Below are 18,442 nucleotides of genomic sequence, written 5' to 3' on the forward strand. Positions count from 1 at the left end.
AAAGGATTAAGTGGAGTATTTTAAAATAGAAATTTTTATGAAAAATACTATTTTACATATATTTATAATTAGTTACATTAGTAAGGGCATTTGGTAATGAAATTTTATGAGGAGTAATTTGATCTTTTCACTTTTTCAATAATTACAAATTAATACTTTAATATTAAGTTTTAGACTTATTTGAGAGCATTCAAATTAGTTTTGGAGTGTTATGAAAATAAGAAAAAGATAAAGAACCAAAACAATAATTTATGAAAACAAGATTTCATTTTGTCGTGAGGCTTTTGTCTCCTTCAAACTTTAATTTTTTTCTCTTTTTTCGTTTCCTTTTTATTTAGGTATTAATTTTAGAAATAAATTTAGCCAATTGCAATTTCTCATTTTGCCACCATATTAACTATAATGAAGTAGATTTTAGTAATTATAATAACTAAAAAAAAGTCTAAAAAAAGATTAAAAGAATCTTAACAAGTCGAAGAATGTAATATCATACAATGCTACTTTAAGACTAATGTGATGTTCTGGTATTAATGAATTGAAAGATATTGTCTTTTTTAAATTCGTTATTAAACATACAAATAAAGTGTTCGATAAATTGTCCGAATAATTTGAGAAAAAAATTAAAGACATAAATAGTGTACATATATTCTGTATATATATACTGCACTATTTTAGGTTTTAATAGGACTACGTTATAGCTATCTAATCCTTATATATTTTTTTTCAAAAGATTTTCCAAACAATTGCTAGTTTATATGTAAGATTTATTGAATTCTTAAATTGTGAAAGGTTTTATTTTAATTCTTGAATTGTGAAATTTTTTATTTTAATTCTTGATTTGTGAGTATGTTTTCAATTAGTTTTAATAATATGTATGTTTTCATTTAAAGATTTCCATTATAAAAGTTTATATGCTTCAAAAAATAAATAATTAAATTTGTTTGTGTAATTTAGATATAAAAATTATAAAGCCATTATGTTAAAATAATTATGCAAATAATGACATCTATATTTTTCAAATTAAATAACTAGAAAAAGATTAAAAAGAAATTAAATATTTCAGATACTAGTTAAAAATATAATTTTATTTGTTTATATTAAATGCAATCTAATAAAATTTATTAATTATATTATATTATAATAAACATCAAAATAATATAAAATAAATACAATAAATTAAGTTCATAAAAATAGAATAACACAGAAATAAATATACTACAAATATACTAAATATATACCAACTAGATACAAAAAAAATATAAATATATACTAACTAGATACCACAATATGTGAAATACATATAAACTAGATACCAAAATAATTAAATATACTATATATTTATAAATACATAGATAAAATATACCTTTTATGTATCTTTTTTTAAAATATTATTTTTAGAACATAATTGAAATATGTATAAAATAAATCATATGCCAGTTATATACCAAATCTATATCAAATATATATAAAATATATATAAAAATTTATAAAACGTATACTTTTTACTGTAACTTTTGATTATATTTTTATAAAAATGTAAATATAGTAAGTTGTTGTGTGTAATTTTACACATGTCTTTGAGTTAAATTTTAATGAATTCTGAATAAATAATTAGTATTAATTAGAAAGAATTTAAGTTTAATTAGGAGTTTATTTAAGTTATACTATTATTTTAGTATTTCATTTACTTTTGGTCTATTTAGGGATTTGTATTTGATTTTAATAAGTTTTTTCTTTTTTTGTAGGAAAGATTAAAAAGGAATCCTAAACGACCATGGAAAGTTGTGTCACGGCTAAACATAGGCGTGCTTGTGCCCGTGTTGCACACTGGAAGAAGAATCAGGAAGCATGGCTTGACAAACGGCCATACTAGAAGCCTTGTCTACCACTGGGTTTTGAAGAGCATGACGCACGAGTATCACACAGGCGTGCTCTAAACATGCAACTTTCATTGTCTTTAATTTATCCAAATACATGTATTTAATCAGGCTTAAGATCAAATACAAAATCAAGTAAAAGCAACTCATAAAATTGACTAAAAATTAATTCATTGAAAGAAAATAAAGATCCAAACAAGTAATAAATTGCTAAAAGCCTTAATGAACTCTAGTTAATTGACATGACCATAAAAATAGGTTGTAATTGATTTTGATATTCTTATATAAGCTTGAAAGAGACTCTAAGTTATTTTAGTAATTTACCCTTAACTAAAGTTAATAATTTGAATTGTGAAAAGATCTTGTAATCCAAGTAATAGCCAATAAAACAAATCCGGATTCTAGTTTTTAATTATTAAATTTTTGAAAGAAATTATTTTAGTTTTAAGTTTTCTTTTTCTCTTAATTATTTATTCAAATATAATTATTTGATTTTGTTAGATTGTGGAAATATAATTAGAGCTAGTATATAGTATCAATCTCCTCGTGGAGATACCCATATTCACTCTTTACTATTTGTTGCGATCTGTGCACTTGTAGAATTTGCCTAAATAATAATATTGTATATAAGCAACATATATATAAACAAGTTAAATTTTTTTATTAAAACATCGGTACTATATACATTGCTGCTGGATAAAAATAAATTTTTTGAAATGAAAATATGCTGAAGATTTTAAATCTTGATTAAAAGATACTAGACATATATGTAATGTATACCTAAATTAAAGTAGAGTGGTACTGAATATATCAAATGTATACCTAATATATATGAAATATATACTAAAATATATAAAATGGTAAAAAATAGTTTTATATACGAGCTTTGGATACTAGTTATGTATATCAAATATTATCCGGTGGATATCAAACATATACCGAATATATACTAAACAACTCAATAATATAAAATTTTTATGAACATATACCAAATTACTAATAATATATATTATTTTATAAAAAGGTATACTTAACATATACCACCGTATTTTTAAAAAACAATTCAATTTACAATACTTTTAAAAGAAAAAATTTTGACAACAAAAATGATATTTTTAGTATTTTTAGAATATTTATAAAAAAATTTCTATTATTAAAGCCCATAAATAAAGCCCTACATTTGACTTAGCCCAATAGAGTATTTATGTTTTAAAGTAATAAATTAATTGCCTTTCTCTTTTTAGATAAGGGTTAATTTGTCCCTTGAACTTATGACAAATGTTCAAATACATCAAATTCATATTTTTTCGGTAAATAACTCTCTGAATCTATATTCAAGGGTCAAATACACCTTAATTTTTTTAAGCAAATAATCTTCTAAACTTGTGTAGGAGGTCAAATATACTCATTTAAATTTTTTTAAAGTGAAATAACATTAAATTTTTAAGTTTTAATTGAATTATAAAAATTAAAAATAATATATATTTTATTAATTTACTGATACAATATTTAATGATGCGTTATATAAAAGCATGTTTAGCAAAATTTAAAATTTGAGGGGTCACTAAGGAAATAAATATTATTTTTAATTTTTATAATTTAATTAAAATTTAAAAATCTAATATTATTTCATTTTTAAAAAAAAATTAAATTGAATGCATTTAACCATTGAATACAAGTTCAGATGGTTTTTTATTACAAAATTTAAATTGAATATATTTAACCTTTAAATATAAATTTAAAAAGCTATTTAGTTAAAAAATTTAAATTTGGTATTATTTAATTATTGTATATAAACTCAGAAGGAAAATTGACCATTTTCCCTCTCTTTTCTCTTAATCTTCTACGCCTCTTTTATTTTTTCGTTATTATTATTTTATACATGCAAATTATAGATCTCTATTTTGGACGTACTGGTACCCGTACTATGCCGATCGGAAACGCCAAAGCACCGCGAATTGGAACAAGGTCCCAATTTGCGGTACTGTGGGAGTTGGGCCGTCCAGTGGTACCACTTTCTTTTCTTTTCAGCAAACCTACTACATTGACATACATTAGCATTCCATATCCTAATTTTTTTGGGGGGTCCATAATTATTAACTAATGCTTGGATTCTGATTGAATATTATTCCTAGTTAATGTGCTTAGTAGCTTGACAATGAGTCTGTTCCTATTATTGAAAAGATAACACAAAATGAGAATGGTCTAGCCAAATCATTTAGGCTCTGCTTGTTTTGGTGAAAATATCTCTCTACCTAGTACATCTAGGAGATTGGTCAATAGAAAATATTTTTCTAATCAACAAAAGATTAAGCCATTTAAGAAAAAATGACGTCCGCCACTAATATGAGAGGTCAATTTTTTAAATTTTTAGACGGATGAATTTTTTTTTTAAAAAAAAAACTTTTATAAGAGCTAATTAAAAATATATCAATTATTAGTAATTACCTCTGGTAGTTGGCAGCTGACACAGATCACTAACAGTCATGAAAAGGATTTTGGATTATAATATTTTATATGATTTTCCTTATGTGAGTTTTAAAATATATTAATATTTCATTATATGAAAAAGGAAGTATTGTACTCAACACATGTAAAATATCATAAAATAACTTTCCTGTGATTTTTATACACAGCCAAATAGACCAAGTTATTTTAGCTCGGTGGCCAAGGGCGGGATGGGTCTCGATCTCTCCCCTTCCCATAATGCAATTGTTCCAAAAAAAAAAAAAAAAACAATTCTATTTATTTTCATTTTATTTAAAGATTCATTTGACCTATTCTTTAATTAGACCAAACAGACTGAATGGAGTAATCTTAGGTAATCCATCAGTATTTAGATGCATGGGTGGGATTATAAACACAATCTCTTGCATCATCATGAGACAAATCATAGGCCCTATGCATATTAGTCACTCCCACCTAAGTGAGGTCCACCACACCTGTGCAATGGACAAACTGTAGAAAATAATGATGAATAAAGGGAGATAGGAACGTTGTCCTTACCATTTTGACCTAATGATGTGAAAGCAAACAACAAAGCTTTAATATGTTAGAGTGAAAAGCTTATCCTTGCATGTGATTTGTTTTATGCCACTTGATATTAATTAATTTCTCTTCATTTATACATGGTTTTGGAATTTTTGACATATATTTTGGGGAGCCACAGGTATTGTGTTATGCAGATAGTCTACGCATGCATCCATAATAAATGTGAAGATGTTTACTGGCCGATAATGTTGCTCAAGAAAAGATATGTGCAGTTGGAGATTAAATTGATATATGATTAGTGCTGTTAGGAATGGTTAGTGTGTTTGTTATTGAGCTGGTATACAGTTTGATAGAGAGGGACAATGTGTCATTATAAGAATAGTTGGAGTATTTATATTAATATTCCATTGTATTGTGGAGTAACATGAGATTAATAAATACAAACAAGATTCTCTCATTCACTTCTTTTCCCTCTTTTTAGGGTTTCTTCTTCTAATTTTCATTAAGCAAATAATCTCAAGAAACACATTCTTCTTCTTCTGTGCGAGGATTTACAGTAGTTAATTTTACTCATTCCTTGTCGTTGAAGCTTGACAATAAGAACTTCTTGATTTGAAAGCAACAAGTAACTTCTACTATCAAAACTTATGGTTTACAAAGCTTTGTGCTTTCTAATGAAATTCCTGTGAAATATGAAACTGCTCATGATGCTGACGTCGGAAAGGTCTCTGTTGAGTATGAAGAATGGGAACAACAAGATCAACTGTTAATGTCATGGCTCTTATCTTCAATTGCTGATTCTTTTCAGATCTGGAATAAATTTCTTCGATATTTTGCCTCGCAAACCAGAGCTAAAGCAAGTCAGTTCAAAACTTAACTTCAAACCATTAAGAAAGGATCCTTATTTGCTGATGTTTATCTGTCTAAGATCAAAGCTGTTGTGGATGCTTTAGCATTTGTTGGTCATAATCTTTTTGATTGTGAACATATCGATGCAATTTTAGACGATTTAACTCCTGAATACGATGCCTTTGTTATTTCTTTAGCTATAAGATCTGAAGCTTTTACAGTTAATGAAGTAGAATCCTTGTTAATGGCACAAGAATCCAAAATTGACCGTCACCATAAGTCTCTGGACTTTACTCCAGCTGCTTTTCTTACAAATGTCACGAACTCCTATGTCACGACTCGATCTGTGGGCCCGTGACCGGCACTAGAGAATGGATAGGCGTAAGGCCACCGAATCTCGTAGTATGTCTGACCACTCACTAACTTAATTAAATCTCATCTAATATCACTGATGTCACACTTTATCTTAACCATTAAATTCTACATATTTAATTCGGTCTGCCAGAGAATTAGGCAAGACCCGAAACTACATAAAATTAGAACTTATAAGTCTATTACTTATACTGCAGAGAATCTAAAACTTTACAAGTCAAACATACCAAATCAAATACATCACCTGATGATGAAGGAGTCGGGTTGCTAGATAAGAGCCGCGGGAAGACTAACAATCACAGATTTGAAAAATAGTAAAATTAAGACTGTCAGTCTCGAGAGTTAGTTAAAATCATATATCCAAAAACAGTTACAACCACTTCAATAACACATTGATTTAATTGAAATAAATATTAGGTCATGCAAAAATAAATGTATCATGCCATGCTTAAATAAAAATAACTTTCACATACTACGGGACGGAGTACCTCAGCAGAACCCTAATCTCAACACTAACATCTCGACTCTCTCATTCTAACAGAATTGGCGCCCAGAGAGCGAAACTCGACCAGGGTCCTTAAATCCAGTTCAGTCACTTAATTATCACTAACTCTCTTAGCCTTTTGACTCTCTTACTCCAATAAGACTGATGCCCAGAGAGCGAAGCTCGACCAGGGTCCTTAAACCTAGTCCAGTCATTTAAGTTTCCAAATAAGCCGGCGCCCAGAGAGCAATGCTCGACCAGGGACCTTTACTTCGCCAAACACACTCTACTAAGCCTAGAGAGCGATGCTCGACCAGGGCAAGTCCTAAATTTATCTTTTTAAATTTACCCTTTTTTCTTTTTGCTATCAGTCTCGGATTCATACCAGTGCACTCATCAAATAGCATATTCTATAGCCGTCCCATCCCGAGTCAACATGAAATAATAAAATCATAATACAGAAAATGAAACTTATATAAATAGCGATTAAAATAACTAATTAAAATATTAAATCATGTAATCAGAATTATTTCATAAAATCTCTACATAACACATGTAAACAGATAAATGACTTTAACTCACAGTTTGACGACCTCCTAGCTCTACTCCGATGCCTCGGGTGGAGCGAGCCGAACTGACGGATTATCTAATCAAGGAAAACAATTAATCAATAATGTTAAAATATTTGACAATTAACCCTAGCTCTAGATTCCTAGGACTGACTGTCTAAAAATCTCGACTCGGGTAAATTCTACCGTAAATTCGGCAGAACTTTCCCTAAAATACGGACATTTACCCTCCGTAAAACGGGTCCAGGACCTACCAGAAAACACTTCAAATATTCAAAAATTTATTTTACCGGGAGTCGGGTCCCCAAGACTTCACTATTTTTCCCGATTCCGCCACACATCACAATTCACGACTAAAGGCAGACAGTCCGATAAACAATTATTTTAACTAACAATATTTCTAATGCTCAAAACAATTCAATAAACACATAATTTACTAAAGAATTCTAAAATCAACGGGCCAGAGAATTACTGAGACGCTTGATCGCTCAGCCGACTCGCCTCCAGCCGCCGGAGTCCGATTGATGATCCGAATACACCAACGGACTCGAAACGACACGCTGATGACGATCCCTACTTCTGATCTTCCGATCCGATCCTTGATCATCCAGAGGGATTTACGGACGATCTCGGCCATCAATTTTTGAACGGAGTCCGATCGCCACGAAACCGGTGCCACTAGAGAGCTTAAGCTGAGGGGAGTCCGGATATATCTTCCGGTCGGCCAAAGCTCACCGGAGCTCGTAGGAAAAGCCCAAGATTTCGACTGCCATCACTTCGCCGAATCTCCTTCCTCCGGCCACCATTGCCGATGTCGCTCCTCCCAAAAGAAAGCTTTCAACTCACCGGTCATTTTAAGACAAAAAACGTTGCCAAAGGATGTCAGAAACAGCCAGAACGACGGCAAGAAAGACGCTCCCACTTCTCGCACTCTCTCGCCGATCGCTGGCCGCCTCCAACCGGCCACGCACCTCCCGGAGCTCACCACCACCGGCCATGGCGACGCAGCCCCCTCTCATTCTTCTTCCTCCTCCTTTCTTCTTCTTCCTCTTCCTCTTTCTTTTCTTTCCTTTTACTTCCATATCGACTTTTGGTCCCTGCAATTTTCTTCCTTACCATTTAGTCCCTCAATTTTTTAATCACTAACAATTTCATCCTACAAAATTTTTAATTAACCCTTAAACTTTTCTTTAGCTTTTCAATTAAGCCACTAACTATTTAATTTGGGCCAAATTAGAATTATTAAAAATATATAATTACATATTTACCGTTGCCTTTAAATGTAAAATTACCAAAAAGCCCTTACCGACATATTTATTTATAAAAACACCAAACTATAAATTTTCATTAAAACCCCATATTAATAAAATTATACTTTTAATCCTTATTCCAAATTAAGTTTGCAATTAAATCCTAACACACAATTAATTTAATTAATCAATTTGCTAAATATTTTGAAATTAAAATTAACACCATTTGCCAATTAAAATTTATCATTCCCTGCTAATTTCTTTATAAAAAAAATATTATTTACTAATTCTTTTATAACTCTCAAATATGGAATTTTAATTCATATATTCATTTTGGGGAAAATTGAATGACCAAAAAACATAATTTATTTCCCAAAAAATTTACTTAATTTTTTGAAAATGAAACTAATTGGATATAGAAAATAACTCCCTTATTTGTCTAGCATTAAAATTCAAAATTGCATTTAAATCATTCTAATTAAACCAAACAAAAATAAAATAAAATTTATTTAAATAAAAACTCATTTATTAATTATTATTAATATTTTCATTATTAAAGAAAAATTATGGGTATTACATCCTATTTTCATGGTAACACTAGATCTATATATAATCATGGAAGAGGTGCTTATAATAACTTTCGAGGTCATTACACTAGTGGAAGAAACCAATTTAGTCGTGTTTATAGAGGAGCTCGAGGCCAAGGACACTGGAATACTACTAGTGGTTTTGGTAGATCTCAATGTCAGTTGTGTGGTAAGGTTGGTCACTTGGTTGACAAATGCTATTATAGGTTTGATCGTAGTTTTGCTGGACCACAAAATCTTCAGGGAAGTTCTAGTCCTTTTCAGGCTCAAGGAAGTTCAAATTCTTTCATTGGTGGAAACCTAATAGCCTATTTTACTCATACCTCATCAACTGCTCTTTCCTCATATTCTAATTCTAATGCCTTTTCTTATTCCGAGTATTGTGATAACAATTAGTATCCTGACTCTAATGCATCTAGTCATGTAACGTCTACAGCCATAAATCTAATGCAGAGTTTCGTTTATCATGGTTCAGAGAAGGTTCATACAGGAAATGGATCAGGTTTTTCTATACAACATATTGGTGTGTTTACTTTTCAATCCCTTTTTTCATTCTAAGTATCTTACTATATCTCAGTTGTTATATGTTCCTTCCATTACTAAGAATATGTTGAGTGTTTCTAAATTTTCTTGTGATAACAAAGTTTATTTTGAATTTCATCCTAATTCATATTTTGTGAAGGATCAGGCCTCCAAAGCTGTTTTGATGCAAGGGACTCTTAAGGATGGATTGTACGCCTTTGATCCCTCACAGCTGTAGTTTCTATCTACTAACTCAAGTTCTTCTATTTCTACATCTTCACATTTGTCTAAAAGTGTTGCTTGTAATACTGTCAATACTTGTACTTCTTTTATTCAACCCTTACAGACTGATTCTATCACTTGTAATTCAACTGTGTCTACTTTAATTTTTGACCTGTGGCATAACAGACTCGGTCACCCTTCTTATACCACTATGAAATATGTGTTGCTATAATGTGCTATTCCAAATTGTAATAAAAGTGATTTCCTCTTTCTGTGAACCTTGTTGTTTGGGCAAAATTCACAAGTTTTCATTTGAATTGTCTTCAATAGAATATCACCAACCTTTAGTTCTTGTTCGCTCAGACTCGTGGGGTCCCTCGCCCATACAGTCTAGTAGTGGATACTCTTACTATATCTCCTTTATTGATGCTTATTCTAGATTCTCTTGGATATATATGCTGAGGAATAAGTCAGATGCCTTTCACAATTTTTTGAATTTCAAAGCACATGCTGAGTTACAATTTGGTACCAAATTGAAAGTTATACAAATAGATATTAGCCTTTATTAGTTATCTTCTTGAAAATGGTATTCATCACAGAATATCTTGTCCTCATATACAAGAACAAAACGGTCTTGCTGAGAGAAAGCATAGGACTATAGTAGAACATGGTTTGACAGTTTTGGCAAAGATATCCATTCCCCTCATGTTTTGGGATGAAGCTTTTCGTACCATAGTTTTTCTATTCAAATGATTGCCAACTTCTTTCCTTAATGGTAAGTCTCCCTATGAAATTCTTTACAAAGTCAAACCTAATTATTTATTTTTGAAGGTGTTTGGTTGTACTTGTTGTTCAAATATCGAGCCTTATAATGGACACAAGTTGCAATTTCGAAATACACTATGTACTTTTCTTGGAGCAAGTTATATATATCCAGAGATGACAAATTTGATGAGTCATCATTTTCCTTTGCAAAATGTTCTTCTCCTTCTTCTGTTCCATTATCTTCTACCTCTAATTCATCACTTCCTTCCTCTTGCCTCCTCTTGTTTCTTTTTTTAATTCATTTTCTCGAGTAAACACCCATTTGTTGATTTAGATTCTTTTGTTTCTAATGCTACTCCATCTCGTTCTCTTGTTATTGATGATATGTGCTTGCTAGAAATGTGTCTTCTCCTGTTACAGGTCTTATGTTATCAGGTCAGTCTTTACCTCTTGCTGACTCAAGTTCATCTACTTCTGGTGATGCTTCTACTCAGGTTCCTTTGCAGCCTAGTGTTCTTACTCCTCCTGTTGGTAATGTTCATTCAATGGTCATAAGGGCTAAGGCAGGGATTTATAAGCCTAAAGTTTTTCTAGCTAATATGCAGGAACCTACTACTGTTGAGTCAACTCTTCTTCATCTAGAATGGTAGGCTGCATTGATGGCTGAATACACTACTCTTTTGCAAAATCATACTTGGTCTTTTGTGCCCTTACCTGCTAACAAACAACCAATTAGTTGCAAATGGGTGTTTAGAGTGAAGGAGAATCTTGATGCCACCATTGTTAAATACAAAGCAAGGTTGGTAGCTAAAAGCTTTCATCAGAAAGCTGGGTTTGATTTTAATGAGACATTTAGTCCTATTACTAAACCTACTACCATCAGAATCATTCTTATAATTGCTTTGAAGAGCAACTGGCAGATTCATCAATTAGATGAAAATAATGCACTCCTCAATGCTGACTTGGAAGAGGAGGTCTATATGTAGTAACCATATGGATTTATTAACTCTTCTCATCCTTATTTTGTGTGTAAGTTGTAGAAGGCTCTTTATGGTCTCAAACAGGCTCCAAGGGCCTGGTTTGAGAAGCTTCGTTGTGCTTTAACTAAACTTGGTTTTTATTCAGCCAAATTTGATCAATCTTTGTTCATTCGATTTGTTAATTCTCATGTCACTTATGTCTTACTATATGCTGATGATATACTAGTGACTGGCAGTAATTCTAGTGCAATTCAGACTTTGATCACTCAACTCAATCAAGCATTTTCTCTTAAGGATCTTGGTCAAATTAGCTACTTTCTTGAAATTTAGGTTCATTTCACTTCTGATGGCTTGCAATTGTCTCGGTCTAAGTATATTTTTGATTTACTTCAAAAGGCCAAGATGCTGCACTATAAGGGGATTAATACTCCTATGGTTAGTAATCATAAACTTTCTACTTATGGCTCTGACCAGTTGCTGATATTCACTTATATATGAGTAATGTTGTTGCTTTATAGTTTGTGACTATAACTAGACCTGAGATCCCATATAAATATTGTAACACCCGCATTTCTCTTTCCTTGTTTATTACCATTTAAAACTTAATTTAAACTTAATATATATATATATTTGTTCATTTATGCACAGTGGTAAGTTTCGTATGATTTAAGGGCAGTAAATCTGGTGGCTTGGTCCATGTTTATTTAGAAAGTTATTTTGATTTATTTTAAAATGAATTTAGAACCTTTTTTTTGTAGATCTTCTTCTTTTTCAAACTCTTCTACCTCAGCAGCTCCAAATCTTAGGTGCCATCCAAACCACCATAGAAGGGACCCCATCTTAGATGATCTAGGAAATTCTATTGAGGATGTTGTGTCAACCTTAATCTTGACGATTTTCCTCCATTTCATAGGAGACCCTTTCCACCATTGTTTAAACCAATATGAGATTTTTGAAGTTTGGATTGTGCTTGTATCGAAGTAGAAAAGCCAAGAATGGCTATGTCCTTCGTTTTGTAAAAGAAATATATTAAACCAAGCTTGTTGGTAATCCCAATAGTTGAAAGATGTATTTAGGCTTGAAGGGTAGGTGCTTTGGAGGGAGGTTGGAAAAGATCTTGGTGAATATAAATCCATTCCCCAATCTGAAGGGTGAAGGATTCTTTGGATGGTGCATGTGTAATCAACATTTTGTAATATGGTGTTTGAGTTTGGTATATCAGATGTTGAAAATCTTGGTTGTGTTTGTGATGGAGTTGGTTCTTTGTAAGGGGCATAAATAACAGAAGGTATTTTTGATACCCTTCCAATATATATATTGTGCGAGAATAAAAAGGTGGACACATGAGTTATATTATTTTATTATTTAGTTACAATTTCGTACAAGTGCATAATTATTTAAAAATCTATATCTTTCTTGGATTTATTTTAATTATCATAAATTACTTTGGTAGAGATAAATAAATTAATTTCTATTAGACATGATAAATTAAGTATTTTTATCTTTTAAGTAATTTTGATAAACAAGGATTTTAATTAAAGAATTTCCTAATTTCTTGTAGACTCTCCAACCTACCTAAATACACAGAAAAGATTAAACTATACCTAATATATATAACCTATAAATCTAGGGACTAAAATGCATTTTCTTTTCCCAAATTATTAAACCCTCAAACTCTGCTCCCTCACACACACACACCATCTCCCTCCTCTCTCGATGTCCCACTTCTTTCTCCCCTCCCTCATCACCATTTCTACCCCAAAAACCAAGCTCTCTTCCTTTTGGATCGGTGAAGCTTGACGGCAGTAGGTGTGGAGTGAGCAGCTCGCTGGAAACCGTATAGTTGAGGAGGAAGGGCTATCACCTTCGTATTTCGGTCATCTAGCTGTGTAGTGGAGAATCCAACGCCACTAGCATGCTCGCCATCCTTCATAGTGTAAGTTGGGAGCTTCCCTTTCTGTCGACGATGCCATTTGGAGGTGGAGTAGCTGGCCAAAGCCGTGACTTTGGAAGCTCGATCTCTAGCAATGGTGAGGCTTCTTGCAATAAAAATAGTGGAGCTAGACTCTCCTCATTGTAGGCTTCTTTTTAGTGTCCTCAAATCTCAATTCCGGAGACAGTTGGAAATTCCGGCCACCGCGTGCATCGGTGCTCCATTGGGCGTGCCAAGAGGCAAAATTTTTGCAGTGAAACATCGAGATTTTTGGTGGTATTGATTCTTTCAAGTTTGATTCGAAAGATTAATTTCGAAATTTATTGTCATTTTGAAATTTAATTGAAAATTATTTATTAATATTAGTTGGTTAAATTATTGAATGAATTATGAATTTTCATTGTGTTATTAGGCTATTAATTGTATAAATGCTAGAAATGATACTGTACTATTATTGGTGTGTTGTGAAAAATCTTATGCATACTAAGAAATTATTGAAGTGGTATTGGATTGTGAAAATAAATTATTCTAGTCCGAGATTATTATAAAAAGATTACTTGGGGAGCCGTTGAGGCCGATAATTTTATTTGGTTGTAAAATGGACTACTTGGTCGTAAAATGAAGTTTGGAGGCTCAAGTGAATTTTGAAAATTATAAAGAAGTGATTTTTTTGTAGGTTCTGGACCCGTGTCACAGGGGAAATTAGTCCAATTTTAGGGAAAATGCTGTTGGATTTTCAATAGGATTCTTAATGAAAAATTGTTGCATTCCAATTATGTTTAATCACTTTCCGATCTCAATCTAGTTCGTTCAAGTTCTTATTCCATTTAATTCTCATTGCTATATTAGGTAAAATCCCGAGTCAGCTGTAGGTCCTAGCGGTCCACCTGCTAATTAGGAGCATTTCTCTCCGTCACGGTCCAGGTGAGTAGATAAACTTATAAATTGTAGTTTTCTTCAATATATATATATGAAACTATAAGTACACCTATTTTATATATACTAAATGCTTATCTTATGAACCTTTCTTAAAATAAGAAAAATTCGAATTAGATCGATGAAAAATATTTTCTATAGCACCTAGGAGCGGAAAATGACATTTTAAATTGATTTTATTATTATCAAAGGATTATGTTATGATTGGGATAGTGTACACACTCATTTATGTAGCCTCTGTGATCACACCTTGGATATCGGGTGTCATTTGAAAAATACTATCTCTGAGACAATCCTCAGTATATATATGCTTTTGGGGCGTATACTGGGTGGTTATTTTTTGAGGGTTTTGTTTGCACACATATGACAGGAAATTGCGCTTTAGTGCTGCCATGTATTAATAGGAGACGTTTATGAGTGTGCACAGTGTTGATTTATACTATTGTTGTCGATGTTATTACTAATATTATTATCGTTACTAATATGACTGGAATCGAATAGGAAGTGGTTTAATTTCATGATTATGTCCCCTCGCGATTTATTCAGCCAGATTGATATTTGTATTTTTTTTTAAAGATTTAGCATAATGTATAACTCCTTGTCTATTCCCTTTTGTTATTTGTTTATCCTCTCATTGAGTTCTTTACTCACCCTTTTATCTTTCTAACATTTTTCAGATTTTCTTGTTGCTCAATACTATATCCCTTTTTTTAGCATTGTCCTCGTTTCCACTTCATCAAACTTAGCTTTAATGGAGGTTGGACCAACAATCTTAGTTAATATTTTTATTAATCTGGAATGGTGTATTGTCTTGTTATTGTTGTATATGGGCCGTTCGAATCATTTTGCCACTTTTATTTTATAATTCAGGTTCACACGTTCCTGAGGGTTTTGAAGTGTTACAATTTGATACTTAAGACTGGATATCCTAATGTACTAGTTTATCTTTTTATGATAAATATTCTAGAAATATATTGATCAGTTAATTATTGTATGTAACTACTGTGTTAGTCTCCGTAGCCTCCACTTATCAGTGTAGGGTCGGGTGTTACAGTGTCAATAAAGTCTGTCAATTCATGCAAAATCCACAAGAGGATCACTGGAAAGCTCTGAAAAGGATTCTTCAATACTTGAAGGGCACAATACAGTATGGTTTGCACTTAACGAAGATCTAATCATCTTGACATTGTTGGCTTCAGTGATGCTGATTGGACCTTTGATCCCAACGATAGGAGGTCTACTTCTGGTTTCTGTATTTTTCTAGGGAGCAACCATGTTTCTTGGAACTGCAAGAAGCAATCTACTGTATCAAGGTCCAGTATAGAGGCTGAGTATAGAAGCTGGGCTAATCTAGTTGCTGAGTTATTTTGGATAAACTCTCTTCTGTCTGAACATTAAGTTTCTGTTCCTCGAGCTCCTGTTGTGTGGTTTGATAATCAGAGTACAATGCTTCTCTCAGCTAATGCCGTGTTACATGCAAGATCGAAGCACATTGAACTCGATTTGTATTTTGTTAAGGAAAAGTGGTTAACAAAGAAATTGATTTAAGGTATGCCTCGTCTGTTGATCAATTGGCAGATGTGTTTACTAAGGCTATTTCTAGTTCAGTCTTTAATTCCTCTAGATTCAAACTTAATGTAGAAAATCTTTTTATCCTAAGTTTGAGGAGGGATGTTAAGAATGGTTAATGTGTTTGTTACTGAGCTGGTATATAGTTTATTCGAGAGGGACACGTGTCATTATAAGAATGGTTCGGATGATTTTTAGTTGGAGTATTTATGTTAATATTTCATTGTATTGTTGAGTAACACAAGATTAATAATATACAAACAAGATTCTCTCATTTCACATTAAGTGCTAGTAATTATTCCTCAACTGCCAACCTATCCTATCATTATATTAAGACCTTATTTTTATATGATGGAAAATAGCCAAAGTTGAACCAAGAAAATTTCATAGAATCATGGCGGATAATCTAAGGGTTATTGCTGATGAGGAAAATGGCTACGGAGGAAGAAGAGTTCAACCTTTTGCCTCTACACCACTAGGGCAAGTAGTCTCAAATTTTCTACAGTCGTCTTTCTTTTAGATTTTGTGGGTTTTGTTGCATATGAACTGAGTATACTTGGTTCTGATTTTGCAGGGCAGCTCTGGACAATACTAACGGTGGAAAGAAGCAAAATCCTACTACATTCAGTAGGGTTTTGGGCTTGGAAGAGCTTTCTTCTTTAAATGTTAGTAATATATCTCTTACGAGCAGTTTACGTAGTTATAGCTACCGACAGGGTCAAGCCTGAAAACTATTTTCTTTAGCAAAATGACAATATCTTGCCCAAAATGAGTAAAATTAACATAGAAAGTAAGCACTAACTGTGGCCTTGACTAGCTAGTAGCTTCTGTCTTCTCTTCCCACCCACTAACTACTAATGTATGTCGATTATTGAATTTGGCAACGCCACCTTTAGTACAATTGAATTACATGTAATTGATGGGCGGATTTCAATTTTATTACTATCATCAGGTATGGAGAGCATCTGTGGCCGAGGTTCTAGGCACAGCAGCCCTTGTCTTTGCTACAGACACTATAGTCATCTCCACCTACGAGACCGAAACAAAAACACCAAACCTTATAATGGCAGCTTTAATCGCCATGACAGTCACAATTCTTCTCACTGCCACATTTCCCATCTCTGGTGGCCATATCAACCCTGTCATCACCATTTCTGCTGCATTTACAGGCCTTGTTTCTCCTGTACGGGCTGCTGTATACATCTTGGCCCAATGTCTAGGAGCCACACTAGGCGCACTAGCACTAAAAGCTGTGGTAAACAGCAGAATAGAGGAAACATTTTCTCTTGGAGGGTGCACTCTAAACATTGTTGCACCAGGCCCACAAGGACCCATCGTGATCGGCCTTGAGACGAGTCAAGCTCTCTGGCTGGAGATAATCTGTACATTTTTGTTCCTATTTTCTTCAATCTGGCTGGCATTTGACAAGCGTCAGGCCAAACTTTTAGGTCAAGTCATCGTTTGCAGTATAATTGGGCTGGTAGTGGGCCTGATTGTGTTCATATCGACGACGGTGACAGCCACGAAAGGATACGCAGGGGTCGGGATGAACCCGGCTAGGTGTCTAGGCCCAGCCCTTGTTAGAGGTGGCCACCTATGGAATGGGCATTGGGTATTTTGGGCTGGGCCTGTGATTTCTTGTGTTGCTTTTGCTATTTATACTAAGATAATTCCAAAAGCTGAGGTCCATGCATAAGGGTGATAACTGATTTACATCCATATTTGAATGTGGCATTTAAAATGGTCTCAACAAGTAAGAATGCATCTTTATGCTGCTTTTTTATGTTTTCCAGTTAGAGGCTTTTACTGTTGGGGCATTTGCACTGCACCAAACTTATTAATGTCTGTTAACTTTAAAATTGTGTTTTTGTGATCCTGGCACAATGATGCTAAAATGTAATATATCTCAGTTTATTATCAGGACTTCTGGCTTTTCTTTTGTTATATTGTCAATTTATATAGCAGCATATATGTCATTTCTCCTTGATGATAACTAGATTTAATAAAGCAAAAAACAGTGCTAGTCCTTACGTTGGAGTCTTAGTTGCTAAATATAGTATGAATTATATATATATATATATATATATATATATATATGATTGACCAACGAAATAATATCATGTAATGTTTATTTATTTAGTTGGTATAAAGAATTGTGGAAAAGAAAGTTAATTTTCATGATTTCAAATAATACTTTTAAAAAAAATTAGGAAAGAGAATTACAATTGACGAGATTAAAATATAATATCTGCTCTTAAATAGTATTATAATTCAGAGCTGAACAAAGTTATCATATTATGTCAAATTTCAATCCAAAATCAATTGATATTGATACTATGTTTGGTTAAAATTCACTAAGAACTTCATTTTATTTTAAAAAATATAAGAGATAATATAAAATGAAAATAATAAAGATATTTTAATGTATGAAATATATTAATTTAAAAATTTAGTTATAATTAATTTTACATAAATTTAATTATATAAAATTTTAAATAATTTTCACTTTATTTAAACCATTTAAATCTTAAATTGC

At 32.3% G+C, this 18,442-nt stretch overlaps 1 protein-coding gene across 1 annotated transcript; it reads left to right on the forward strand.

Moving 5' to 3' along the window:
* The first annotated feature begins 16,221 nt into the window (after nt 1-16,221).
* Nucleotides 16,222-17,829, forward strand: LOC8276102 (aquaporin AQPAn.G). The gene is made up of 3 exons (XM_015728019.3): nt 16,222-16,386; nt 16,481-16,571; nt 16,859-17,829. The coding sequence occupies exons 1-3, from the start codon at nt 16,301-16,303 to the stop codon at nt 17,600-17,602; spliced, it is 921 nt and encodes a 306-aa protein (XP_015583505.1). The 5' UTR covers nt 16,222-16,300; the 3' UTR covers nt 17,603-17,829.
* Nucleotides 17,830-18,442: the final 613 nt, after the last annotated feature.

The sequence above is a fragment of the Ricinus communis genome, chromosome 8 (assembly GCF_019578655.1).
Source record: "Ricinus communis isolate WT05 ecotype wild-type chromosome 8, ASM1957865v1, whole genome shotgun sequence".
Classification (NCBI taxonomy): Eukaryota; Viridiplantae; Streptophyta; class Magnoliopsida; order Malpighiales; family Euphorbiaceae; genus Ricinus; species Ricinus communis.

What these genes read in the sequence shown, in the direction of transcription:
- LOC8276102 (XM_015728019.3), top strand. Translation starts at nt 16,301, where the DNA reads ATGGCGGATAATCTAAGGGTTATTGCTGATGAGGAAAATGGCTACGGA. An exon ending in TTTGCCTCTACACCACTAGG is followed by an intron (nt 16,387 to 16,480) that starts GCAAGTAGTCTC and finishes CTGATTTTGCAG; the next exon opens with GGCAGCTCTGGACAATACTA. An exon ending in AAGAGCTTTCTTCTTTAAAT is followed by an intron (nt 16,572 to 16,858) that starts GTTAGTAATATA and finishes TACTATCATCAG; the next exon opens with GTATGGAGAGCATCTGTGGC.